Source organism: Ochotona curzoniae, unplaced genomic scaffold, assembly GCF_017591425.1.
Source record: "Ochotona curzoniae isolate NIBS_2020 unplaced genomic scaffold, NIBS_Ocur_1.0 contig_2927, whole genome shotgun sequence".
In the NCBI taxonomy this organism is placed as follows: Eukaryota; Metazoa; Chordata; class Mammalia; order Lagomorpha; family Ochotonidae; genus Ochotona; species Ochotona curzoniae.
This window is the reverse complement of record NW_024465654.1, coordinates 8,047,465-8,074,766: the sequence shown is the minus strand read 5'-3', so window position 1 is coordinate 8,074,766 and position 27,302 is coordinate 8,047,465. Positions and strand designations below refer to the sequence as shown.

The 27,302-nt window shown below is 60.2% G+C and overlaps 2 protein-coding genes across 3 annotated transcripts; both read left to right on the top strand.

Annotated features, from left to right (window-relative positions):
* The first annotated feature begins 381 nt into the window (after positions 1 to 381).
* Positions 382 to 13,455, top strand: RAPGEF3 (Rap guanine nucleotide exchange factor 3). Of its 2 annotated transcripts, none has more exons than XM_040978944.1 (27): positions 382 to 945; positions 3,975 to 4,028; positions 4,098 to 4,204; positions 4,286 to 4,407; positions 4,495 to 4,663; positions 5,026 to 5,110; positions 5,237 to 5,297; positions 5,373 to 5,449; positions 5,522 to 5,668; positions 5,835 to 5,947; positions 6,112 to 6,200; positions 6,322 to 6,400; positions 7,172 to 7,322; positions 7,393 to 7,475; positions 7,877 to 7,916; positions 8,355 to 8,436; positions 8,545 to 8,691; positions 9,630 to 9,727; positions 9,956 to 10,081; positions 10,157 to 10,338; positions 10,428 to 10,518; positions 10,610 to 10,660; positions 11,144 to 11,231; positions 11,428 to 11,492; positions 11,622 to 11,676; positions 11,786 to 11,838; positions 13,107 to 13,222. In XM_040978944.1, the coding sequence occupies exons 1-27, from the start codon at positions 865 to 867 to the stop codon at positions 13,122 to 13,124; spliced, it is 2,514 nt and encodes an 837-aa protein (XP_040834878.1). In that variant the 5' UTR covers positions 382 to 864; the 3' UTR covers positions 13,125 to 13,222. The 2 variants fall into 2 exon arrangements, with proteins under 2 accessions (XP_040834878.1, XP_040834877.1); XM_040978943.1 differs by having other exon boundaries at positions 383 to 945; positions 11,767 to 11,838; positions 13,107 to 13,455.
* Positions 13,456 to 18,582: 5,127 nt separating this feature from the next.
* ENDOU (endonuclease, poly(U) specific) lies at positions 18,583 to 26,798 on the top strand. Its single transcript, XM_040979037.1, is given in 11 exon segments — positions 18,583 to 18,637; positions 21,316 to 21,362; positions 21,364 to 21,439; positions 22,780 to 22,845; positions 23,002 to 23,139; positions 23,243 to 23,414; positions 23,547 to 23,746; positions 24,712 to 24,825; positions 25,212 to 25,318; positions 25,442 to 25,584; positions 26,372 to 26,798. Coding segments are annotated over 11 exon segments (1,239 nt in total). The 3' UTR covers positions 26,493 to 26,798.
* Positions 26,799 to 27,302: the final 504 nt, after the last annotated feature.

The window sequence follows — 27,302 nt, the reverse complement described above, 5'->3', positions numbered from 1 at the left end:
AACAGCTGCTCAGCAAGCAGGGCAGCTGTGGGCCCAGCTCCTTCCGGGACCGGGCAGGTACTTGCCACGGTGGAGGCTACAGTTCCAAGCCCTCCCCGCGCCCCACCGCGGCTGCACCCGCCCCCCCTGCCTTGACTTCCCCGCTGTGAACGGGAAGCATTGGGCCCGCCCCGGCACTGGGGACCCGCAGCCGGGAAGCGGCCCCGGCCCGGATTTCCCCCGGGTGGGGCCACCGTGACTCACCCCCGCCCCGTTTCCTTGTTTGCGTTTCTCCTCCGGGCCACGTGGCGGCCGGGCCAGCACCCCCACTCCCACCCCGCCCGGCCGCCCCCTCTCGCGCCCCCTCCCACTTGGGCGGGGTGCCCAGACTCGGAGTTCTGCCCTGGTCCGTCACGGCCCCGCCTCGCCCGTAGGACCCCCGCCCGGCTGCCACAGCGTGTTCGAGGGTCGGGAGAGGTGGCAGGGGTACAGGGAGTAGGGTCAAGGGGCGGGCGCGGCGGACGCCCACTGCCCGATGCGGGACGCAGCCGGGGCTGCCGGGCCTCGGGTGTCCAGCAGTCCTGAGCCTGAGAGACCTGCGGTGCAGTGGCGGCTGCAGAGACTCGGGGAGCCGTCCCGCACCCCTTGCGTGCAGGGGAGGTGCCTCCTCCAGACCCGCCCAGCGCGTGCAGGAGGCGGCTCGGCCAGGCGGGAAGGCCGCCGCGGTCCCGCTGCCCCTGCCCGCGCGGCTGTTTAAGGTGCTGCCCGCATCCCAGGAGGGCTGACCAGGCGCGCGCCTCTGGCAGGTGACCCGGGCCCGCAGCGCAGGTGGGTGGCCTCGCTGACCTTCAGCCGGAGGCTCCGCTGCTCGTCGCGGTGCGGAGGATGCGCCGACCCCGGAGCTGCTCCTACCAGCTGCTGCTGCCGCCGCACGGACGCCCCGGCCGTGTGCAGGGGCTTCGCTGGGTGAGCGAGTGCGAGTGGTGTCTAACCTGCTGGCGGGGAGCAGGGACTGCGACCGGCCGGCCGAGTGCACATGCCCACAGGGCCATGTCCACTCAGGCGTGGGCAGGGCCAGGTGAGGGTGGGTGAGCTTGGCTCAGCACCAGGACTCCCATCGTTGGCATGGGATAAGGAGTCCTGCGGGGGTCCTAGCTTTAGGGGCTGGTGTCGATTCTGAGCTGTGTGAAACCTGCCAGGGTTTGCCAGTGGAAAAGTTCCCTGAAGCTTCAGGAAGGAAGGAGCCGGCCAGAGGGAAAAGAAGGCGGTGGCTGTGGCAGGCTGAGGGGCCCTGTGGTGGGTCTTGCAAGGCAAACCAGGGGATAGAGAGAGCTGGCCCACCAACATGGCACGGGATCCCCTTCTGAGTAGAGCACCCCCCACAACACACACTAGGAAGTTGCAGGAAAATTGAGCAGCATGAAGGGTCCCGGGCCCCCTCGCCCTGTAAAACTGGGAGCCACTGGGCTGGAGCCAGGCCTGCCTGCTTCCTTCTCAAGCTATAATTACTAGTGCATCTCCTGTCCCCTTTCCAGCTGTGGAGGCAAGGCAGGGTGGGGGGAGGTCAGGTGCTGGGGACTGTGAGGTCACAGGCAAGCCTCCTGGGGCCCAGCGTCTGGGAGGGGCTGGAGGAGGCCGCCAGGCTGTCTCCTGGCTGCCGGTGGCCCTTGCAGCTGAAGGGTGCCTGCCTGTGTGGGGAAGTGGGAAGAGTGGGAGTGAGGGCTGCTGAGCTGCCAGGAGCAAGGAAGGGGTGTTGCTGGGAGCCTAGACGCTCAGGGCCAGAAACAGGTAGCTGCAGTGTGTCCAGAAGGTCCCTGAACAAAGGCTGGACTGGGGAGTCCCCAGCACCTGCCCCCTCACCTCTGAGTGCCATGTGGGGCCCCAAGAGGTAGCATTTGGCCAGCAGTGTCCAGTGCTGGGAGGGCTCTGGCTGTGCCCGCAAGAGCTCAGAGAGGCCAGCAGGCAGCTGCATAGGGAAAGGATTCTACTGGAGGGAATGTGCCCAGTGTGGCAAAGGCAGAGGTAAATGGGACAGGAATGGGTGGCAGGCAGGGCAGGGTCAGGGAGACCTTGTGGAGGACCTGGATGCTCTCTGCAGGACACGGGAGGAGTGGCCCCATTTGGCAACCTGCTGGCTCCACTCAGCACCCTACACCTGTGAGTGTGTAGCTGTCACTGTTCCCATTTGACAGATGGGAAAGTGGAGGTACAGGGAAATGTGACAGGTTTGTGCTGCAAAGTTGGGCCCCAGGCCTGGGTGGTCATAGCCAACATAGTGTGCTCACCCAGGGCACCCTGGCCTTTATCCATCCCCCATCCTTCCCCACACAGCCCCACCTGGTGTCTGAGCTCGACCCCAGACAGCTGGTTTGCAGGGTCCCCACACCACGTGGCTGTGAGGATGCACAACAGGGCATGGGGGCGAGGGAGGAGAGGCTGGCTGGCATCTGCTCCTTGTACCAGCTGAGGGGCAGGTGAGCAGGGAGCTTCCTGCAGCTTCCCCAGCTGAGTTGTTGACACTAGGATGCTGAACCAACAGGGAGGCCGTCAGCTCCATCCGTGGGTGGTGCAGGGGGCATAGGTGCTCCTCAGGGGTTCCACAGGTGGGCTAAGGTCATGGACGTCCTCCAAGCGGTCACTATGCGTGTCCTGGCCACACTGGATCCTTGTCATCTCCCATGGGGTGGGCCCCACGCACAGGTCACTAACACTGAAGCACAGAGGGCTAAAGCAACACAGGTCACAGCCAGGTAGGAACGTGAGGGACAGGATCTGGCCCTGGAGCTCACTGCTCTCTGCAGACCTACCCCAACCTAGAAGGTTCTACAGTTTTACAGACCTAATGTGCCATGACTTGCTGCTGGCCACGGATGTGTGCCCCCAGAACACACCTGAGGCCACTGTCCCTTTGCTGTGTAGAGGGAAGAGACGGGCCCACAGGCAGCAGAGGGGCGGGATGGCGTGGCCCCACCGTCCTGTCTTCCTCTGCCCAGGGCCGGTGCAACATAGCATCAGCCAGAACTTGCTTTCCAGGGTCCTGTGTAAGGGAGCAGTGCACTGTGGGTACCTGGACATTTCGACCCGGGCAGCAAGGAGTCATTAGCTCTGGGGCACAGGCTGGGCAGCATTCCTGCCTTTCCTCCTTCCCCTGGCTCCTCCTCCTCCTCGTTTCCTGTCCCTGAGTCTCCAGGGCTTTGTGTCTGGCACTAGGCTGGGCCCAGTGACCCCAGCAGGAATACCCTGGGGACACCTAGTAACTTCCGTCCAGCCTCGGGCCAGGCGCCCGTGCGCGCCAGCCCAGGCAGTCAGTGGGTTTATGTTTGGAATCAGAGTCCTCCCAGGCGTTTCAGGTAGCGGGTGGGAAGGGAGAGCTGGTGGCAGCAAGCTGGGTGGAAGGAGAAGGGGCAAGTGCAGTGGACACTGGTAGGAATTGTCCCCAGGGGCTCAGTCTCTAGGGCACCTCCCCTATGCTTACTATGAGCCTCAGTAAGGGACAGTCATGACTGTGCCTGGCTCATGTGTGATCTGTCATCATGACAATGGTGTTTATGATGTGCTCTGACTGTGGCAGGCAAAGAAGGAGGGGTTCCAATGGCTCTGGGACTCCCACCGAAGGGACGCTGGGGGAGGGGCCGATTCTCCCTTTTTTGGCAAGCCCCTCCTGGGTCCAGTCACCCTGCACTCCCAAAGCCCACACGTCAGCCCCTGGGTCTCTTGCATGTTATGCAGGTGCAGAAGCCAAGGAAGAGGGAAGTTGAGGCACCTGTGCACTGTTGCGATTGTGCCTGAAGCCCCAGGCCTGGAGCTGGTCTCCAGCTTCTGCTGCTGCTCCTCATGGCTCCTGTGAGCTCTTGGGCTGGCAGCACGGTGCCCTCAAGGGCTCCCTGTGGGGGCAGGGCTCTGAGGTCTAGGGAGGCGGTACCAGGTGGCCACCCAGGGGATGGCATAGCAGGGGGCTGAGGCTGCATAATGACCGGACTGTCCATTGCCCTCAGACGCCGCTCACTGCCAGCCAGGAGTCTCTGGATTTCAGCGGGAGCCTGGAGCAGGTAGGATGTGGTTGGAGGGCACGGGGCCGTGGGGAGGCCTGGGCCTAAGCCCACTGTGCCCTCCCCAAGGCCTCCACGGAGCGTGTGCTCAGGGCTGGGAAGCAGCTGTACCGGCACCTCCTGGCTGCCTGTCCAGGCCTCATCCGCGACCGGAAGCATCACCTGAGGCTCTATCGGTGAGAGGGCTCCTCCCACTGCCCACAGGAGGACCTGGGCATGGGCTGGCCACTGCCCCTCTCAATGGCTTTGTCCTCCAGGCAGTGCTGCTCTGGCCGGGAGCTGGTGGATGGGATCCTGACGCTGGGGCTGGCAGTGCACTCGCGTAGCCAGGCCGTGGGTATCTGCCAGGTGCTCCTGGATGAAGGTGCCTTGTACCATGGTGAGCCCCACGGCAGGGGCTGGCTTTGCACTGGGGACCCAGACCCACACAGCCTCAATTTCTTCCCCTCCACCTCTCTGTCCATAGTGAAACACGACTGGGCCTTCCAGGACCGTGATGCCCAATTCTACCGGTTTCCCTGGCTGGAGCCGGAGCCCACAGGGAGCCCCGAGGCAGAGGAGGAGCTGGTGGAGGCCATGGCTCTGCTGGCACAGCGAGGGCCTGACGCTTTGCTCACCATGGCCCTTCGCAAGCCGTGAGTCTGGGAGTCCACCTTGCTAGCCAGCGGGATGAGCTGAGTGGAGCTGCAGGCCAGATCCTGGGCCTCGGTGGGCAGGCACAACCTGAGGGGGTGGGCTTTGAAACCCTGGGCAGGTCTGGGTTCTAGTTCCAGCTAGGCCAGGTTCCACCTCTGTAGAGTGGGCGGGGACAGCGGTGCTCGCTTCACCAGGCTGCTGTGAGGGCCGTGTGTGGGAGGTGATACATGCAAGCACCTGGCCTGGTGTCCAGCACCTGCCACTCTCCATAAAGGTCAGCGGAGGCGCCGGCTGGCCCTGGGCCTGCCTGCATTCCTCCCCAGCCCGCACTTTAACGCTGGCTTCCTGTGCTGTGCCACAGCCCCAATCAGCGCACACATGAGGAGCTAGAACTCATCTTCGAGGAGCTGCTGCATATCAAGGCTGTGGCGCACCTGTCCAACTCGGTCAGTCCCACCTGCCTGCCCTCCATACATCCTCTCAACTGCCTCCTGCTGCTGCACTCTGGGATCAGCAGCACCCCCTCACATTCCCCCGCCCCGATCAATGCTCACTGCCTTCTTTGGCTGCAGGTGAAGCGGGAGCTGGCAGCAGTTCTGCTCTTTGAGCCTCACAGCAAGGCCGGGACTGTGTGTAAGTGGGACTGAGCCCTGGGGCCCCGAGCAAGGTGTGTTGGGGGGTGCCGTGTCTGACTCCTGCCTCGCTCAGTGTTCAGCCAGGGCGACAAGGGCACATCGTGGTACATTATCTGGAAGGGGTCTGTCAACGTGGTCACTCACGGCAAGGTGAGCCCCCAGCCCCTTCCCCCACCTCCCCTGTCACCTGGAGGGCAGGCTGTAACTGGGTCCCTACTGCAGGGACTGGTGACAACCCTGCATGAGGGAGATGACTTTGGGCAGTTGGCCTTGGTGAATGATGCACCTCGGGCAGCCACCATCATTTTGCGAGAGGACAGTTGTCACTTCCTGCGTGTGGATAAGCAGGACTTTAACCGTATCATCAAGGTGCCTCATTGGGGATCCGAGGAGCCGTGGGGGCTGGAGCGGGAACTGCACCTGGAGTGGGGGGACCGGGGCAGGTTGTTTGGGTGCGGCTTGGATGGGAGGGAAGAGCTCAGGGAGGCTCTGGCCAGCCAGGGCAGCTGGGGCTCAAAGTGCGTCTGTCCCCCAGGACGTGGAAGCCAAGACCATGAGGCTGGAAGAGCATGGCAAGGTGGTGCTGGTGTTAGAGAGGGCCTCCCAGGGTGCCAGCCCTGCCTGTCCCCCGACGCCAGGCAGGACGCGGTACGAGGCAATTCCCCACCCCTGGGTCAGCCTCAGGCTACCCTGGGCAGGGTTGGTGGACCAGGCTGGTAAACTTGGCGGAGGGGGAGTGGCATGATTGACAACTGGTGTCTGCTGGGGAGTGGGGGTGGGCACAGTCAGTTCAGAGCCCACCTTTGCCCCAGGTACACAGTGATGTCTGGCACCCCAGAAAAGATCCTGGAGCTCCTGCTGGAGGCCATGCGGCCCGATTCCAGCTCCCATGACCCCACAGGTAGGGGCGGCAGTGGCACTGCGTATTCAGCACAGTGTAGGGGTCAGGACCTCAGCTGGGTCTTGGGGAGGGTCGCCCTGCTCACAGCACTGACCTCTGAAGCCTCCCACCCCCTCCCCAGAGACCTTCCTCAGTGACTTCCTGCTGACCCACAGCGTTTTCATGCCCAGTGCACAGCTCTGCCCTGCACTATTGCACCAATATCCTTCCTACCTGTGAAGGGGGCATGGGGCACCCCGTGAGTGTGTGACAGAGAGACTATGTGAGACTTCTGAGTGTCTGTAGGAAACTGTTAACTGTGTATGACTTGTGTGAGAAAACGAGTGTGTTGAGAGTATGCGAGTGTGTGGCAGAATGTGTATGAGAAAGAATGCATTGAGAGGCCGAGAGCTGTGACAGAATGGGAGACTGTGAGTGAAAAACTAGTGTGAGAGAGACTGAGTGTGAGAGACTATGAGAGTGTGACAGAAAGGGGGAGACTGTGTGACAGAATGTGGGTGGGAGAGGCTATGAGAGTGACAGAATGGGAGAGACTGAATGAAAAACTACTGTGAGAGTGTGTGAGAGAGACTGAGTGTGAGAGACTGCGAGTGTGAGAGGCTATGAGAGTGTGACAGAACGTGTGAGTGTGAGAGAGACAGAGTGTGAGAGAGCATGTGACAGAATGTATGTGAAAAGGAAGTGAGAATCCCAGGAAGCTGTGTGACAGAATGTGTAAGAGCGTGTGAGTGTCAGATTGTGTGAATGTGTGAGTGTGAGAGAGACTGCAAATGTGAGTGTGTGTGACATTGTATGTGAAAAGGAAGTGAGAATCTGAGGAAGCTGTGTGACAGAATGTGTGAGAGACTATGAGAGATGGTGTGTGAGAGAGATTGTGAGAGTGTGTTAGTGTGAGAGAGAGCTGCCTGCTTCCCTAGCTGTGCCGTGCCCTGGGCCCTCTGCTGTGTGTCTTATTCCTTGACCGACGCCACCTTCCACGCGCAGCCTGCGGGTGGCAGTGAACGAGAGCACAGTTCATATGTGTGCAACAAGAGGCAGCAGATCGTGCGGCTGGTCAACCAGTGGGTGGCCCTGTATGGCCCCATGCTGCATGCAGACCCTGTGGCCTCCAGCTTCCTCCAGGTGCCTGGGCGTGAGGGGTGCAGCTGGGCCCCCGGGACTGCAGCCAGCTCAACACCTCTGCTCTTCACAGGGTTTCTCCAAGCTAGTGAGTGGGGATGTCCAGCTGAGTGGCCTGCTAAAAGGACAGTGGCCAGAGAGGAGGCGACTGCACAGGTGACGCTTGACTCACCCTGGCCCATAGCACCGGGACCAGCTGAGTCCTGGCCAAACCCTCCCAACCCATGCCTCTTGTCCATGTCCCTGGACGCCTCTGCTGTCCTCATGTCCACCATCTAGCACATTTATTGCTGGAAGCTCTTGGTGCCAGGGCATGCCAGCCCCATCCGATGAGTCACTGAGGTCATTACTGCCTTCTCAGACATTCCCACTGAGGCTAGGCATGGGGTCAAGGGTCCAGAACCTACCTAAACCAGCCCCACCCTCCCCTCCCCTGCTGTGTCTGGTCTCTCGTCTGTCCTGGGCTCAGGAAAGTGGGCAGAGTGGGGGCTGGGACCCCCAGACTTGCTGCTGCTGGGAGCCAGCTTCCTCTTGACGTCCCCTCTCCCGCTCCCCAGGCTGGAGAATGGCTGTGGGAATGCCTCTCCTCAGTTGAAGGTACCAGCTGGGACTGGCATGGGCTCTGCTGGGGGCCTGGCTGTGCACCACACATGCTTAAGCATTTGACTCAGCCCGGACCCTCCTTCAGAGGCTTGGCCTGACTAGATTCTTCATCTAGTCTCAGCCCCAAGCCGTGGGCCCCTCTGCGGGTCCCCTGCTCCCACTGGCTTCTTGTACATCTTCAAGGTGCAGCCTTGACCAATTCGGACTGGGGGGGAGTAGAGGCTCACAGGTAGATGTTTTGACCAGTGAGAAGGGAGCAGAGCAGGGGAACCCTGGGACAGAAGCATAGCTGCCAGCAAGGAGCAGCAGAGGGGACTTCTTACCAGGCCACAGAGCAGAGCTAGCATGCGGGAGGGGGACTTGGGTACACAGGGGGTGTCAGCCCTTTCCCTAGGCTGCCATCTGCCCAGCCTTGCTTCCTTTTCCCCTCAGGCCCGGAATGCACCTGTTTGGTTCCCCAGCCACGAAGAACCCCTGCCCAGCAGCAACTGTGCCATCCGAGCCGGGGACAAAGGTGAGTGGCTGGCCAAGCAGGCCCCTTGCAGACTGGGGACCCCTGTGCACTCCTCCCGGGTGGGGAGACCAGGCAGCGCCTCTAGCTCACTGTCGTCCTCCTCTGCAGTGTCCTATGACGTCTACCGGCCCGACCATTCGGGGCTGACCCTGCAGCTGCCCGTGACGGCCTCGGTGCGGGAGGTGCTGGCAGCCCTGGCTCAGGCAGATGGCAGAACCAGTGGTCAGGTGCTGGTGAAGGTCAACTCTGCAGGCGGTGAGCTGTGGGGGTGGATCCTGGGGAGGAGTCACCCTGGGTCTGCATCACTTCTGGAGGGGGTACAGCCTGCGGGTCACACACCCCCAGCAGAGGCACAGCAACCCTTTGACTGTGGAGACTGCTAAGAGGTTTGTGGATAGGCAGCCAGGATGTCTGTGCATGCCTCATGTGGTTGAGTCGCTGCTCACTTGGGCATGCAGCAGGCACTTCTGCGACCTGCTGAATGTCGGGGGGCTAGAGAAGGAGCTGCTCTGGCTGCTGGGCAGGACAGTGAGCCAAAGACTCGGCACACAGGCCTTGAGCAAAGCCGGGGCGTGCTGTGGCTGTACGAGGGACGTTGCCACCTGGACAGAGCCCAGTTTTGTCTGGCAGTCTGGCCAGAGCTACAGGGGGTGGGGCATAGAAGCCACCTGTGCCCCACCCCTGGAAGCATTTGCCCCCTGGTGGCCGCCTGGTGAGTTGCGGTTGCCCAGGATGGTTTCATGGAGGTTTTCAGAGGTGCCTACCTCAGACCACAATGATGGGCAGCTCTCAGGAGCCTATGTTTTACTGCAGTCCCATGAGCATGGGTATTTTTAGCTCTTATACACATGTTGCTACACTGCTGTGACACCAGTGTCAGGCTGTATACATGACAAAAATGCAAAGCAGTTTACTTTCTTTGACTCTGGCCTGGGAACACAGTCCCGTCCATGGCAGTGCAGAGGGGCAGGGTTGATGGACAGCAACACTGAGATGTCCTCAGGCCTTCCCATGTGTGTCAGGGACTCAGAAACACAGCACATGTGTATGCTCAGGTGCGTCTTCTGGCACCACCCTGTGAACACTGATGCTTGGAGGGACAAGGTCTCCCTGCTGCTGAGATCCCCCTTCCTGCCTGGGTGATGTGTGGCTGGGCCCCTGACCGCCCAGTGCAGCCTTCACTCTCTGTGCAGATGCCGTGGGCCTGCAGCCAGAAGCCCGTGGTGTGGCCACATCTCTGGGACTCAATGAGCGGCTGTTTGTGGCTAACCCGCAGCAGGTGCATGAGTTGGTAAGGCCAGACAGAGATGGGGATGGCTGCCAAGGAGCCCCAACTGGGGAAGCATCCAGGACTGTCAGATTGCCTGGGTGAACAGACTCCTGGAGGGGTGGTGGTCTCCACCTCGGGACACTGTCAGGAAGACCCCAACAGCCCCTGTACCTCTGCAGCATGCCCTCATGGTCCCCAGGCTCTGCCCTGAATCACACAGGCCACCCGCACATGTGCTCCCGTTTGCAGACCCCACACCCTGAACAGCTGGGGCCCACAATGGGCTCAGCTGAGGCACTGGAGCTGGTGAGCGCCAAGGACCTGGCAGGGCAGCTAACGGAGCAGGACAGGGATCTCTTCCACAGCATCCACCAGGTATGGGCCATGGGACCATTGGGGAGGGGGCAGACCGCCTGCCCCAGGCAGCTCTTACCTCACTTCCCCTGCTAGGTGGAGCTGATCCACTACGTGCTGGGTCCCCAGCACCTGCGTGATGTCACCACCGCCAACCTGGAGCGCTTCATGCGCCGCTTCAACCAGCTGCAGTACTGGGTGGCCACAGAGCTGTGCCTCTGCCCCTTGCCTGGCCCACGGGCCCAGCTGCTCAGGAAGTTCATCAAGCTGGCCGCCCAGTGAGTCCTGGACTGTGGTTGTGGCGCTGCTCCCCCCGCCCCCATCTGGCTCAGGCACCACACTGAGCTCTTTGCTTCTCTGCTCACAGCTTGAAGGAGCAGAAGAATCTCAACTCGTTCTTTGCCATCATGTTTGGTCTCAGCAACTCGGCCATCAGCCGCCTGGCCCGTACCTGGGAGGTAGGGTCACCTACCAGGTCCTGGTCCCCAGGGAGACAGGGCAGGGCAGCTGCTGGAGGCCACAGCCCCTATCCATTTCACTGTCTTCCAGCGGCTGCCCCAGAAGGTTCGGAGGCTGTACTCAGCCCTCGAGAGGTTGCTGGTGAGTGTTGGCCCACCTCTAGCCCATAGCCCGGGGTAGGGTACCATGGTATCTGCACGTGTACCAGGCTGGGAGGAGCGAGACACAGGCCTCTGGGATGGGGCATGATGTTACACACTAAGCTGTGTGTGGGTGTAGACAGGACATGTGGTTGTGCAGTACCCACCCTGAGTGTGTGTTACAGGACACGTGGTGGTACAATGCCCACCCTGGGTGTACAGAGAGGGACTGAGACAGAGGCCCAGAGATCTGGGGAGAGGCAATAAAAGGGTTTCCCAGGAACCCTCACCTGTAACCTCCCACTGTGGGGCTTGCTGGGTGCTGGTGGGAGACTAGGAAGCCATGGCATCAGCCCCTCCCCCTGCGCTGAGCCCCAGCGGTGTGACTTGGGACAGGCTGCCCCCGAAGCCATCCTTGTGGCTGAGAGAAGTGTGTTCCTGGGCCTGTCAAGGGCAGAACCCCATTGTGGTCCCTCTCCCACAGGACCCGTCCTGGAACCACAGGGCCTATCGCGTGACTCTCGCCAAGCTCTCCCCTCCAATCATCCCCTTCATGCCCCTCCTTCTCAAAGGTAAGGCTGGGCACCTCCCCCACCCCTGGCCCCTGCCTGCTACCCACCCAGCAAGTAGTGCAGAAGGCAAGGCCAGAGGAGAACTGCGAGGGCCTCATGAGGTTTGGGCTTGGGGCCTGGCTTGCTCTAGAGGTCACGACAGCCCATGTGGGAGCAGGAGCCAGGGAGGGGGCACTGAGAGCAGACCCCCTTTTAGATATGACCTTTATCCATGAGGGAAACCGCACGCTGGTGGAGAACCTCATCAACTTCGAGAAGATGGTGAGCATGGAATCCTCCCTGCCCTGGGGGCTGCAGAGCCTCAGTGCTCCTTCTAGCCCCCCTTGGAGCCTCTAATCACCGCAGCCCCAGGCAGGGCGGGGCCAGTGCTCACTCACTTCTTGCCCACAGCGGATGTTGGCCCGAGCCGTGCGGGTGCTGCACCACTGCCGAGGCCACGGTCATGGTGAGAAGGCGGACCCTTTGGGCAGAGCCCCGCACCGCCCCACACGCCCTGGCTCAGCTGATCGCTGACTCCCACCTCTCACCCACCCAGCGCCCCTCTCCCCACTCAGGACCCGAGCTGCCCACATACACGAGGACAGCCAGGCATCGCGGATCTCCACATGTGAGTAAAGTGGGTGCTACTGTACCTGGATGTGCGCGCCCTGTCTGCACCTCTGTTTCCCCAGCCCTCAGCCAGCACGGCGGCGCTCAAGCCTGGTGCCCAGTGTAGGCTCCCCTGCTGCTGCCACACAGCATCCCCAGCCCGCCTGGTTTTAAGTCCAGTGTAGTGTCCACTCTAGGTTTTTTACGATGGACCCATTTATTTAAAGTCATACACACACACACACACACACACAATGTGAAGAAAGAGAAGGAGATCTTCTGTCTGCAAGGTTTACTCCCAAATACCCACACCAGCCAGGCTGGGCCAGGTAGGAGCCAGGAGCCAGGAGTTCTGTCCATCCAGGTCACCCACATGGGTGCAGGAGCCCACACACTTGAGCCCTCACTCACTACTGCCTCACAGGGGCTGCATTAGGGGGCAGCTGTAGTGTGCGCTCAAGCCTGAGTGTGGGCACCTGCGGCCGGCCCGACCTGGAGTTGTATGACCTGGAGCTGTAGGACATGGCTGCTAGCATCCTCTGCCCTCTGTGTCTGCAACTGTCCCACTGGAGCTGTGCGGCTGTCGCCTGCCTAGGCATGAGGGGTGGCAGTAATTGCACTTGCTCCTCTTAGCCCAGGGGGCTGCTCCCTGAATTTTGATTGGCTCATTTTTGGTTTATCGAAATAATTGCTCATACACACTCCTACTCTGTAAAAACCCTGCAACTGTATTCAGAGTTGTAGGACAACAAACTGTGTTCCTTTTCAGCAATTTCTGGCCCTAGTAAGGGGTTTGATGATATTTGAAGTCCCAGAGATCTGCTTTCTTCAGATCCAGCCTCTTTTTTTAATTTAAGATTTATTTATTTTACTTGAAAGGCAAAGTTACAGAAGGAGAAAAAAAGAAAGAGGCTGTCATCTGTGGATTTGTTCCCCAAATGACCACAATGGCCACGGTTGGGCCAAGCTAAAGCCAGAAGCCAGGAGCTTCATCCTGACCTCCCACGTGGGTGCAGGGACCCAAGCACTTGAGCCATCTTCTACTGTCTTCCCATGTACCTCTCCCGGAAGCTGGATCGGAGATGGAGCAGCCAGGACCTAAACTGGTGCCCAGATGGGATGCCGGCATTGCGTGTAACTGCTTAATGCTCTGTGCCACAATGCCAACCTCTAGGCCTGTCTGTTGTGGGGCAGGGGGAGTTCAGAGGCGGTGGGTGGGGAGCTGTGTGACAAGTGTCAGCAGAGGGGCAGTGCCGTGGCACTTTGCTGACCCCTCTTGTCCACCAGGCTCGGAGCAGTCCCTGAACACACGGAATCCAGCCAGCGCCTGGGCGGATGTCCAACAGCTAAAGGTCATCGACAACCAACGGGAGCTGTCCCGCCTGTCACGGGAGCTGGAGCCGTAACGAGGGCTGCAGCAGGCACTTCCCCCAGGAGGATGACTGGGCGGAGGGACCCTCTGCTGGGCAGGGGACCAGACTGGGCTGGACTGGACTGGAGGTTCCAGGCATGGGCAGCACAGAGCTGCTGTGCCCTGGAATGACTGAAGAGGACTTGGAAGTGGAGCTGGCAGGGCAAGCCCCAGGGGCATGGCCAGGACTATCCAATAGAGCTGTGCACAGCAGGTGTGCCCCAGGCCCCGCCTCCACTCTGTTGTCTGAGTGCTTGGTATGTGACCTGTGGCGTCCTGGAGGTGTGGGCAGGGCCTTGTGGGAGGGGTAATCCCTGAAGGCTTGTGTTGTTTTTTTCTGAGGCCAGCTGTGTGTACCTGCCCTTGTGGCTGAGGGGACCAGGCCCTGTCCTCTGGGACCCAGCAGCCAGGAACAGCTGGTGGCTGGATCACACACAGTCTCCCCAGGACCCCTGCTAGCCACCCTTCCCAGCTGAGGCAGTCTGCTCCCTCCCTGAGTGGAGGAGGGGAAGAGTGCTTCGGAAGTCCCAGAGGCTTTTGTTCCTTCTAGACCCAGGCTGTGGTTGGCATCCTCTGACCCAGGGTGGACCAGGGCTCAGGGACACAGCTTCCCACGCCCCTCCCCAGGCTTCTGTGTAGCACTTGTGTCCTTCAGAGCTCTTGGCTGCCGGGCACCTCTCACACCTTGAGTGGCCCTGTGTGGGCTTCCTGTGTGGGTCCCTCCTGAGGCTCAGGGGAGACTGCCTCAGGAGCTCAGTGCTCGGAAACAGCACCAGAGGCCGAGGACTGAACCTTCTGGACCCCCAGACACCCTGTTCCAGGAGGCCCAGCTCTGTGTGGAAGGAGGAAAAGCAAAGGAAGTATGTGTGCACACGTGGTTGTGAGTTGTGCTTGAGTGGGTATGCACCTTTGTATGCTGCATGTGTGTCATGTGTGTGCATGCACAGTTATATGTCTGCTCCCATATGTCGCATGTGTGTGCAAAGAACTTCACTCAGCCTTCCCCTACCTTCCCCTGCTTTGTGCAGGCAGGAACCTTGGGGTACACTCCAGGAAGGGTTGAGCAGGGACTAGGGGTCCTGGCCCTCTCACCCAGCACCATCTGAGGTGGGGGGACACCTACCTTTATGGGCTTCCTGCCTGTGTGCCCAGCAGCCCCAGGCCCCACCTTGCCTGAGTAGCAGGGAACGTTGTTTCTCTTGTGCTGCTGCTGCTGGGTCTCTGTGGCAAACAGCTGAGCTCTCCTCCCTCTCTTCTCTCCTGTCTTTCTCCTCGCTTCCCTTTCAAAGAAGACTGTTATTCATTTGAAAGGCAGAGGGTTGAGGGCAAAACACACGATGTCTTCCACCTGCTAGTTCACTCCCCCAAATGGATGCAGCAGCCAGGAGCTCCATTCACGGGACCCAAGCACTCGGACCATCATTCACTGCCTTCCAGTGCACTGTCAGGGAGCTGCATGGCAAGTGCAGCAGCTGGGGCTGGAACCTGTGCTTGCCATGCCAGTGCCCTTACAGCCTTGCATCTTCCCATCTCACAGGCATTGAGGCTAAGACACATGTCTGGTGACAGTGCAGCCAGCCCCTGTGCTAAGCCCCAGCTGCACTGGCAGAGCCAGAGAAGGGGGTACCCCCCCTCCCTCTCCCCTTTTGAAAACAAAAGCATCATTTAGCTCTAGGCAGGAGTTTCAGGTCACCTGCTGGCTACCCTGAGGGCCTCATGGTGGAGGCCTAGGGGAAGAGGTAGAGGGCTTTTGGCAGGAATGGTGGAGGGATGGGGTGCTGGCTGCTGATTCAGCTGCAAGAGGACCTCCCACCACCCCCTCATTTCCTGCTGCTGAGTGGGTGAGCCAGCAGCCACCCCTGGGACGGAAAGACACTGTGGGGGTGTGTCCAGGCAAGGGAAGTTGCCCTACCAAGTCCAGCGTGGAGGCCCCTGAACCCTGGCACAGAGGTGGGGCACACCCTGACCAGGCCCTGGTCCTGAGACTGACGGAAGACTCCCATGATTTCCCCCAGCTCGGGGTACCAAGGCCCCTTCACTCGTGCCTGGAGGGCTCAGGCTGGAGTGGTCTGTGTCCATCAGGGCCTGACCTGCGTTCCAGACTCTTCAAGGCCTCAGCTGGGTTCCAGGCTGACGGCACCGGGAGGGGCTTGTGGCCACAGGGCCAGGGTGGCAGTCTGCACTCCTCCCAGGATGATGAGCAGGGTGGGTGCTTGGAGAAGTGAGCCTGACTCAGTCCACTGCTGCCTGGGGCTTTGGGGGTTGTAAGGCTGAGTTCATGTTCAGAACCAGAAATCTACACAGAATAGAGTTTAGCTTAAAACAAAGCTTTATTGGAAGGCACTCCCTGGCAAAGCTCACTGATCCCCTACGGACAGGGCAGGGAAATTATGCCTAGGGGCATGAGGGGTTGTTTTTATCAGGGGGGCTGTAAAGGTAGGGTTTGGGGGGCAAAGGAATGTACCTTATTTAGTTCTGTAGGAGGGGCTGCATTCTGCAGGTGCAGCTTTATCAGCCACTATTCTCAGCCTCCTCCTGGGCTGCCCCTCACCCATCCCAGCTGTGCCTTACAGGAACAGAGGTCTCACAGGGACCCTGAGAACACCACCCAGTGACCCTGGGAGCAAGGCAAGCTGTGTGCGGGCTCACTTGTATATCTGGCCTGAGAGTCGGGCACTCAGGGCTGGCACTGCTCTGCCACACTTTGGTCTGAAGCCTGCTCAGGTTCTGGTTTTCCTCCTGGTGTGTGAGTTGGGGGCAGCTGTGGGCATGTGGGTGCCTGGGTGAAGGAGTTTGACACTGCCCAGGTGGGTGCCTGGAGGTGGGAAGTGGCCCTGTGCCATGGATATGGGGGCCCTTTTCCTGTTTGTAGTGTCTGTGGTTCAGGGACTTCACTGCCTACAGTGGCCAGCTCTAAGTAGCTGTAGTAGTAACTGAACATTAGTGCCTGTGGAAGAGAAGCCTGCCCTGGATGCTGTGCCAGGAGGCTCAAGTGCCCACTGCTGGGTATAGGAAGACCCTGATAGTCACATGCTGGGACACTCATGCAAGGGTAAACAACACAGTCAGTGGACAAGGTCCGGGTTTAACTCCGTGAGGGATGCTCAGTAACTCCCCTGCCCCGAGTGGGACTCTGAAAGAAGGGAAGCCCATGTTTGGGTGGACACCAGCCATCTTGGCTCCTATCTTCTGTGGCTTTGTGGTGGCACCTTTACTGGTTCCGTCTGTGGAGCACTGGGCTAGGGTTTGGAGCCGACTGGTTGCCAGTGGGACATAGCTTTCCCCAGAGTCAGGCACAGCTGTTGGGCGACATCCACCTTTGAGATAGGCACCTGTCCTGCAGGATAACACCCAAGGCCTGATGACACTGACGTCTACAGGGACTGTCCCAGGGTGGACAGCTGAGCTGTGCAGGCCTCACCCTGCCCGGGGGGGCTGCTAGGTTCCTTGACTACTCTGCTGAGTCAGTTTGCCGCCGCGTCTGGCTCCTCGTGTGCCAGCTGGGCACTGACTCATCCTGGAGCAACTCCTGCTCTGGTCATGCCTGCTAGGGAAACAGAGGTGCGGAGGCGCCCTGCTGCTGTACACCCCCTTTGCCCAGCCGAGCCTCTGAAGACTCACTGCTGAAGGACCTGCTGGTTGGGGATGGGCTTTGGGGCAGGAGCTGTCACGGTCACCTGTCAGATCAGAGATTCCCAAACTTGTCGTCGCTGCCTCTGAGAGACAGAGCCACCAGGCTGACCGGCACACCTGGGGCCGGGGCTGGCCAGGTACCTCCTTTGGGCTTGGCTCCTGGCTGGCCCCAGGCAGGTATATCTTTGTCCACAACTCTCCTCTGCTGGCTCCCACACTGTCGCCTGGAACCTGCTTATTGCCGCTGTCTGGCATGGCTGGCAGAGGTACAGCAGTGGCCCCTCTGGGACCTGTGGTATATGGTGACACCAAGATACCATGAGTTGAGGAATAGGGAGCTGAGGGGCGGGTCTGCCTTCGACACCACCCTGGGGCACACACCCAATCCCTGTGGGCAGCTGCACATGTTGAGGAGTCACTGGCTGAGCCCCCCATCCACATTCTAGTAGCAGCTCCTCTCCTACCCTCACATCTGTGGGCGCCCTCACAAGTGCCTGCCCAGAGCCCTAGGAACCAAGCTGTGAGGTGAAACCTGTTTCCTGGCTTGGGGTCTAGGAGGCAGCTTTGTGGGAGCAGGGACCTCAGGTCCCCGGGATGGGGGCTGCCTTGGTATATGCTGCCCCGGCAGGGCTGCTGGGTAAGCACTGTGCTCCCATTGCCTTCTGCCTCTGGCCTCCACTGGATGCCTGAGCAGGGGACTCGCCAGTCTGGGGTTGGGAGCCCCCAAAGCTGGGGGTCAGAGGCCATCTCCTCCTTCGAAATGGTGCCAGCACTTAACTGCACAGGCAACCACATACTCCCCAAATGCCAATCTCCCCTCACTCTGGGGGATACCCCCATTCTGGGGAGGGAGCCAGGCTCTCACCCCATGGTGCTACCATTCTTGATGGTCTCTTGGATCTGAGATCCAATCTGTACTCTCTGCAGCAGCAACTGCTCAGCCTGGGTACCTGGGAAATATAGCTTTAGGTGGGCAGGCAGGTGTTTCACAGGTCCCTGAGGGAGGGGACCATCTTCCAAGCCCCTGGGCTCTGTTGGAACCACAGTTCTGCCTGCCATCTGCTTGAAGATCTCACATCTGTGAGGACTTAAGAGCCCTCACTAAGGAAGGGACACGAGGGAGGGGCCCCGGGATCCCAGGAGACAAGGGATGCTGGGCCCTTCCCAGAACTACTGTTCCACCTGGGAAGCTGTGAGCACCTGGAACAGGTAAAACCTGAACTGCTGACTCAGTGAGAGTCATCAGCGTCCCTTCTGGGGACTGACCCACGCAGATCCATAGCCACAGAGACCTATGAGCCCCACACCCGCCCAGGCACCTGCCATCTGTCACCCTTGGCGCTGGTGCCAGGAGTGGAGCAATGAGGCTGGGACTGTCCCTGCATGCCCCCCACTTGGATGGAGAGCCCCATAATAGACTTGGTCACTGTGCCTGGCTGCATGACCCACTTTGCTGCCATCACAGCTGGCAGGACCTGTTCCAAACACCTGGCAGGACCTGCTGGCCTCCACACCTTCCCCCTGCCCTCACTGAAACAGCTGCAGGACCCGCCCTCTCCTGTTGGCCCCACCCGGGGTCCCTCCCTCTTCTTCTCCCCCAAGGCTCCCAAGGCTCCAGACCCACAGTTCCTGGTGCCTCTAACAGCTCAGCCAGTCTGGGCTGCTCACCTGCTCCAATCAAGTCGAAGAGCCATCCCCCCTTGGGCTTCCCACAGCACCATGAGGGCCGGTATCCCACTGCTGGTGGCCATGCTCTGCAGCCTGGCCTGTGCCGGTAAGTCAGCCTGGAGCACACAGGCTGGGGTCAGGGTCTGCTGCAAGGAAGAGAGTTGGGGAGCAGGGTAAAGGATGAGGGTGGCTGGCTGGTGTGGAGTCCATGAAGAGCTGGGGGCCTGGCAAGCCCAGAAACCCCCTTCTCACAGCTGGATGGGTTGGGCACACACCTCCCTTCTTGCAAGCTGGTTTTGCCCTCTGGAAGACTTTACTTTCTGGGAGCACCATATGGCACAGAGTGGGGTTCCCAGTAGTCTGGCTGCAGGTTATTGCTGCCCAGGGGTGAGGCCTGCCCTTTAGGAGGGAGGCAGACCCTGGAAGAAACCACAAAGCCCCACCAGGAGGCTGTGCAATGGGTCAGAGGACAGGGACCCGAGGAATAGGGAAGGGCTTGACGGGCAGCTCTGGGGGAGCCTGATGACAAGACCTCAATGCTGCCGTGTTGATGGGTGGGAAGCATGTCCATGTGGGAGCTGAACTGGGGTGGGGGAGCGTCCTAGCAGACCCCGCTCTGCCTGCCCAAGGCCTGCCTTAGCACCCCAGGCACTAGCATCTGATCTTGAGATGTGAGGACCAGCCACACTCCAAGGGTCAGGATCCCCAGATGGGAAACCTTTCAGGAATGTTGTCCGTGGCCAGAGGGGGTGGCTTTGTGCAGTGGAGGAGTTTGCCAAGCCTTCTCAACTGAGCGCCCACCTGGGAGGAGGGGAGTATCCTAGGGCCAATGTTCCCTGAGATGTTCTGGAACACCAGCCTGGGAAGAGAGGCAGAGAAATAGTGGCTGGCGGGGACAGTGGTCAGTCTGGCTGAGACTGCAGGGGACTGTGGGATTGTGAGTTCTACGGGGCTTCTGCCAGTCTCAGGGCTGTGCTGCCAAGCGAGCATGCTGGGGACCTCATCCCAGTGAGAAGATACAGGCAGCGGGCCCAGACACAGCTCCTGGGTGATGCAGTCTCCTTGGAGACAGCAGCACTCCCGGAGGAGTTCACGGGGCTGAGTCCGCCCAGCCTGAGACCAAGGGCTCTGGATGAGCAACAGGTCTTGGGGTGTGGGGTGGGAAGAGGCAGAATCTGACTAGAAGAAAATAGAAGCCAACAGGAGGATGTTGGAGGATAGAGGCAGGGAGCCCAGGCAGGACCCCTGGCATATCTTCAGGAAGTAAGGGGAGAGAGGAGACCCTGGAGAAGGAGTTGGGCAGCCCCAGACAGGTCCCTCCCAGCCCTGCTCTCTCTGTTGTCCCTCGGTTACCTTGAGGCAGATCCAGTTGCCCCAGCAGAAGACCCCCTGGGGACCCTGGCACAGGCTGCTCCTGGGACTTCAGTGCTTGGACTTAGAGCAAACCCCCTGAGCCTGGGCCAGGGGTCCTCCTAGTACCTCAGCTGCCCATGGTGTGCCAGCCGCCGGAAGGAAGTAAATGCTTCCCAGGGCCTCTGCTGGCCTGGGCCTGCTTTGCCTGGGCCTCCTGCCCTGGTCCTGGATGTCCTGCCAGGCTGGTCAAGCGGGCAGCTGACTGGGGACCCCTCCAGACCTTACCATTCAGTGCCCAGGAGTGTGACTTAAGATTCCAGAGTGGTTCTTCTGGGTTCCCAGGGACCAGCGTGGCCAGTCCACGGGACCATAGTCCCTGGTGAGAAGGTACTTCGGCACTGGTCAGGCTGGCCTAGTGCCTCATCCATGGCTGAGGGGCACACGGGCCTGTGGCTGAGGCTGGCCCAGCCCATTGAACCCTCACCTCCCCCTCCATGCACTAAGTGCTTCACTAATATTAGCTCATATACTCCTCATAAATATTCCCTGAGATAAGCTGCATTAACTTCCCCTGATAAGGCAATGGAGGCACCCCAGGTTAAGTAACCTGAGTAGGAACCTGTAGCTGGGAAGCCATGAAAGCAGAACGTCAGTCGTGGACAGCTTGGCACCAGGGCACTGCTTCTTGCTGTCAGCCCCCTAGCCGGCCTGACCACCGAGCCTCCCCAGCCTTCTCCTGGCTGTGAGACGGTGTAGCTGGGTGGAGCAGGCAGGACTTAAATTATTCCTCTCCTGAGCCTGACACCCCTCCCAGCCTTCATGTCACCTTCTGGCCACCCCTAACTTTGCCCAGACACCGATGCAAAGTGACCACTTCACCAAGTTCAACACCCAGCTGTGCCCAAACACACTCAGCCCTGGTTCACATCAGACATCCTGTCCTCACCTGACCTTGACCTGCCCTCACTCACACAGCCTGGGCCCTGAGCTGACAACATCCCAACCTCAGAATCCACCCCCATGGCTGCTCACAGCTGTCCCAACACAGCCAGAGTCTGGAAGGAAGAGGGAGGTGTGGTGCTGAGAACACAGTCCCCAGAGAGCCCCAGGGGAGGGGGATGTGAAGGCAGCCCGGGCAGGAAGGGGCGGGAGCGGCAGCACCTGCTGTCCTACAAGGTTCCTCCTGCCAGCATCCGCACTCCCACTTGCCCTGTGGTGTCTGGGCTGGAGCTGGGTACTCAGGTACCCGGTAGGGGCTGTGCCTGCCAGCTGGGGCAGCTGGACTGAGACCCTGCTCTGCCTGATGATGAGCCCTGCTGCGCTGGGCAGGTGGCAGGAGGAGGCTGTGTGACTGTGTCTGTCCAGCAATGACCCCCTCCTGCAGGGGCACTACCAGGCAGGAGCTGAGCTTCTAGCCCCTCTAACTCACAGGGGAGACAGGATCCTGTGTGTCTCGCTGCAAGGAGAGATTCCCCCGGGGGTGGCACCTGCCAGTGTGATAGCTGGTGTCCCCGCTATGGGGATTGCTGTGCAGACTACATGTGCCTGCGTGCCGGTGAGGCTCCCGTGGGCTGGGGGCCTGGGAGGCACTGCAGTCCCCATGGGGACAGGGGCACCATGTCTTGCATCTCCTTAAGATAGTAGACATCATTTTCCCTTAGTATCTGAGCTTGCAGGATTCACAGTCTTGAAAGTGTAAGCCCCTGATTCTATGAGAGCAGAGTGAGAAAACGCGGCTACTTTAACACAGCTAATGTTATCTGCCACGGCTCAAGTTGCAAAAGTTCAAATCAGCAGTCACACACACAGCTTAGTCCTTGAGGCAGTGCCCTAATGGCCACAATGCCTCCAGATTGTCTCTCCTACCCCACACCCCATCAAATGGGACAGGGCAGATGCCTGGGCCATGTGGCCATTCCTGCTCAGACACACGATTCCAGCCTAGAGCCCACAGCAGTCATGGCCAGATAAACGCTTGCTCAGGGTCGCAATGTTGAGACTTCCGTCAACTTTTATTTTGTGACACACAGCTTTATGGTGTCACTGAGGCCATATGGGCACAAAGGCAGTGGCTGTCAGGAAAACTGGAGTAGTGCCGTCTGTGCCCCATGCCAAGCTTTACCTGGGGTGGCCTGAGTCTGCTGAGAGAAGTAGCACCTTACCCTGGTGGGTCTCCAGAGCTGCACAGAACATGCTCGGGCCTGCAGGGCTACCCACAGGTGGCAGAGCTCACCATGAGTGGCAGGGCATCTCATGGGAGGCAGGAATCCCCAGGGGAGGCAGATATTCCCATGGGCAACCCGGCAAGCAGAGACAGCCTAAGCAGGGCCTCTCAGACCACCAGGCTGGTGGTACATCCAGGCTGGAGTGTTTCACTTCCCATGCCTGAGCTTCACAGCTGGAAACTCCTTCCCCATAGAAGCACTATAGAGGGTACCACAGGAGCGGAAGGCTGGTGTACACTGGGACAGCCATGGTGGCAGCAGCTTCATGGGCAGAGTAGAGCTGGCTATCGCCCCGCTGTTCCCTTGGGTGACAGGGTGTTCCTCCACTGTGTGAGGGGGCAGGGACTCTCAGTCGGTGGGCACTCCTTCCTCCCCTGCCGCTGGCCCTCTCTGCTCAGGGCCAGCAAATGGCATACCCTCCCCACATGGCTTCTCAGGGAATAGCCCTTTGCCCTGACAATCTGCCCTGCCTCTGGAGCCCCCACAGGAAGGCCCTGCTATGAGGAGTGCCTTGGGACCCTCCGCGCACTGTCTGCCTGGAGAGCAGGGCACCCCTTAGGTGGTGGCCAGCCATCTGCCTTCTGCCAATAGGTCTCCTCCTGGGCCCATGCACAGGGCTGAAACCCTCAGGGAGCTCAACTGTGGCTTTGCTTTTTGTCTTCAGGTGGAGAGGACACCAAGGAGCCACAGCCATCTCTAGGACTGGGGGAAGAGTCAGGCACGGCCGCGACCAGCAGTGAGCCTGCTCCTCAGCCAGAGCGTGGGGGTGATGCTGAGGGCCTGGAGGGGCCCAGCCAGCTGTGGCAGGGCTGGGAGCTAGTGTGGGCATCGGGAGGGATTTCCTAGTGGACACTGCCCAGGTTCTGGGGCCCACACACGCTTCTGCCCTCAGGCTTGTATGCAGCTCCTGGCTCCTGCCAGGGTCGCTGCCGGGAAGCCTTCGACAGACATCAGCCCTGCCACTGCGATGTCCACTGCCTGCACTTCAGAAATTGCTGTGAGGATTTTCAGCGTCTGTGTGAGGCCCACGGTCAGTCAGGCCGAGACCCAGGGCTCCCTAGCCTGCAGCACCTCCAGGGTGTGGCAAGCCATGGGCCTGTGGAGGCTGAGATCCTGCCCTGCCATGCCCCCAGAGGGCTTCTCTCGCAGCAGCGACGCCATTTCTCGGGAGGAGCTGCGGAGCATCTCAGAGCGAATCTACAGGGCTGATACCAACAAGGCCCGTAAGGAAGACATTGTGCTCAACAGCCAAAACTGCATCTCGCCCTCAGAGACTGGGGACCGCGTAGACCGTTGCCCTGAACCGTGAGCCACCCCTCCCCGCATCTGGCAGGCCTGGCAGGGGTTGGGGGGCTGAACTTCCATAGCGAGGTGCACACCACCCATCCCCGACACCCCATAGGGAGGGCCTTAGTGGGTCCCTTCCACCCACCCCAGGCTCTTCAGCTACGTAAATGAGGAGCTGTTCTCCAAGCCCACATATGCGGCCTTCATCCGGCTGCTCAACAACTACCAGCCGGCCACGGGCCACAGGGAGCATATGGGCGCCCAGCAGCTGGCCGAGCAGCAGGCCTTCCTGCGTGAGGTCATGAAGACAGCTATCATGAGAGAGTTCTGTGACTTCCTGCTGCAGCAGAGTGAGCATGTGTGCTGGGCACAATGGGCAGGCGGGCACAGTGGGCACACCATGCAGTGTGGGCATGGGGCAGGTATGGGAGCCCACCGGGCAAGATTGGTGGCGTGGAAACCACCCCGCCGCCTGGTCATCAGGCTTCACCTCTGGCTTCAGGCTGGGGCTTTCTGGCAAGGCCCTGTGCCTACCCTACCCAGGGCACAGAGCATGGAGCTCCCCATCCTGCTCCCTACTGTCTGGGGAGGGGCTGGTTGCTGGGGAATCAGCAACAACAGAAAATCCAGGGAGGCTGGCTGAGTTTGTTGCCAGGTCCTGCACATGTCCTCCCAAGCTCCAGGCAGCTGGGCTTCATCCAGGGCCCTCTGCCCAGAGCTGCTGCATTCTAGCTAGGGCGTCTTGCTGGGTGCTCTGGCAAATGGTGCACACTGCTCTAGACAGAGCCAAGGGTGAACCTGGCATGCTGCAGGCACAGCACAGTCCTCAGCTGCCCCCTGGCGTCCGACTAGCAGAAAACAATGAGACAGGTTGGCGGGCCAGGGACAGGACCTGGTCCAGGCGCAGGGTGGGAAGCGGCCCCTTGCTGAGGCCCTCGTGGCCCCATCATGGCCCAGCAGTCTCCTCTCAACATCGCGGTTTTGGGGATCTGGTTCTCAACACATGCCTGCTTGGGGACAGGTTTGGATACTACACTTGATCTTAGCCAAAAGGCTGAGAAGCGATTGGGGACAGGTTTGGGGTGCAGCATCCCGAGCTGCTCCATCACGCTGGGTTCGTTGGGCCAGTCCCCTGGCTGTCCACTGTCTTCTGCTTCCTCTGCTCAGTCCTCAGCCTCTGTATCAAGGCCTGGCATGGCAGGTGCCACTGACCATTGCTGCAAGGGAGGCTGGACACATGGGGAGCTGGGCCCAGCGTCTCTTGGCGAAGGCCCCAGCCCTGCCTCCCCTGTACAAGGTCCCATGTTCCCCATAGACCGCTATGACTCAGAGCAGGAGCTGGTGGATGACCTGCACAACATGTGGTTCGGGCTGTACTCCCGCAGTGGCGAGGAACGGGATTCCAGTGGCTTTGAGCACGTCTTCTCGGGTGGGTCCCTGCCCTGGAGGACCCTGGTGGAGGGGTGGGGGCCCGGGCTGCTCAGAGCATGTGGGGACATGATGGTGGGTCTGAGAGGCCATTCTTCAGGTTGACCTGTCCTGAGGAACTCAGAGTGCGAGCAGGACAGACCCACATATGGGTTCCTCTGGGATGGCCATTGGCCTCAGGGTGGCCTGGCCACATCTGTGGCCTCTTGCTTACAGTCCTGCCCCTGAGTCCCTCCTTGGCTAGACCCCTGAGACAGAGCCACGAGGATCCCCCAGTGGCCACTGGGGCAGGTAGCCAGGGAAGGGACCCTTCTGAGGGCCAGAACTAAAGGGTCTGGGGCCTGGGGAGAGGCTGGGACAGCCGGGTCACACGCCTGGATCTTACAGGTGAAATCAAGAAAGGCAAGGTCACGGGTTTCCATAACTGGATCCGCTTCTACCTGCAGGAGAAGGAGGGCCTGGTTGACTACTTCAGCCATGTGTACGATGGGCCTGTGAGTGCTGGGCCCACTGCCCCCATCCTGCCTTCTCTGTACCAAGCAGGGGCCAGAGGGTTGCCTTCCTCCCATGGCACCTGCAGGCAGCCTCGCAACGCATCTGCTGCCCTCTCTTCACAGTGGGATTCATACCCCGACGTGCTGGCCCTGCAGTTCAGCTGGGATGGCTTCTATAAGGAAGTCGGCTCGGCTTTCATCGGCAGCAGCCCTGAGTTCGAGTTTGCGCTGTACTCACTGTGCTTCATCGCCAGGCCAGGCCGAGAGTGAGCAGCCCGACTGGGGAGGCAACTGGGGTGGAGTGGCACACCCGCTGGCCTCAGGGTTAATCCACCAGCTTCAGAAACATTTTCTGCTTCTCCCCACAAGGGAAATCTTTGATTTTAAAGATTTGTTTTATTATTTGATAAGTAGAGTGACAGAGAGAGAGGGAGAGACATAGAGAGCTCTTCTACCTGCTGGTTTACACCCCTCCAAATGCCTATAGTAGCCAGAGCTGAACCCTGCTGAAACCTGGAGCCAGGAGTTCCCACATGGATGGCAGGGACCCTGGGTCTCGCTCCATCCCTTCACTGCCTCCCAGGCACATGAGCAGGGTGCTGGCTGAGAAGTAGATTCGCTGGGGCTCTACCTGGGCATTCCCGTATGGGATTTGATATGCTAAGCCGCTGCTGAGTCATAGCTTCCACCAAGTGAAACCCTCCCTGGGACCTGGGGTCACTCAGAGCTTGCTGGGGGCATTCAGCATGTCTGCTGGGCCCTGGGTCTGTGTGGGAAACCTCGAGACCCACTAAGCCTGGGGCCTCTGGAGGAGACTCTGCTCCTCCTGCTGCTCCAAAGCCCTTGAGGTCCTGTTTCACCTGGGAATGTCTCAGCCTGGGGGTTCCAGGGCTTCAGAGTGCTCCTGTGGATGAGAGAGCAGCGGTGTTCTTTGGGAGAACAGAAGAGAAAGAACAGGTCTGACCCTGTACAAATCAGTGCTGTTGTGCTGGGCAGCTTATAGGACCCAGACAGGGCAAGGGTGGCCCCGTGACCACATGGCCTTCCCCACAGGTGCCAGCTAAGCCTGGGTGGACACCCCTTGGCCATCCAGACATATACCTGGGACAAGAGCACCTACGGCAACGGCAGGAAGTACATCGCCACAGCCTACATCGTGTCCTCCATGCAGTAGGAAGGCAGGCAGGCAGCTTGCCAGCCTGAGGCGCACTGGCCTGTGGCCGGAAGTGTTTGACCCCAATCCATAACAGGCATCTCTGACCAGGAGACCCCATAACGGGAGTCACAGCCCACAGCTGGGAGCCAGGGCTTGTGAACCCACTCTCTAGGGAAGGATCTGTTCCCTCCTGGGCCTGGTGACACTGGGACTGGCACATGTCCTAGCTCGGGGGAAGAGGCCCAGGTCACCGAGTGTGGGGCTGGGGTCAGTGTCTCCTAGCCAGGCCCTGGGAATGCTGATTCACTCTGAGGGCTGTTCTGTGGACAGCCCCCGCTCCTCCCGCCCCCTAACTCTACACCTAATCTGGAAGCTTTCACTGGTGGGCATTCCTGCCCCAAGTCATCGTCCCCTCATGGGAAGCACAAGTGGTGTCAGCTGACACTGACACGTCCAATCGGGCTTCTCCAGGGGCAGCCCTTTGGGTGGGGAATGGTGAAGCTCTGGCTCAGCACCACCTCACAAAGGAACAGGTGCTGTCCCATAGGGCCAGCCTGGAACGACCATGTTCAGGGTTGAGTTGCCAATTAAAGATACTGAGGGGAACCTGAGCCACGTCTCTCTCTTCCTGGAGTTGGGCTGATGCTTCTGCCCAGGGTCTCTGCTTCTCAGGCGTGGGGGTGGGTGTGTGGGCAGCTGGCTCCCTGAGTGAGCTCTGAGACCAGGAGCAGCAGAGGCTCAGCAGCCAGGTGTGTGTGGAGGGGGCAATTGTGGCTGGTGGCCCCTCAACCGGTGCCTGGGGGTGCTTCCAGGCTGTAGAGTGAAGAG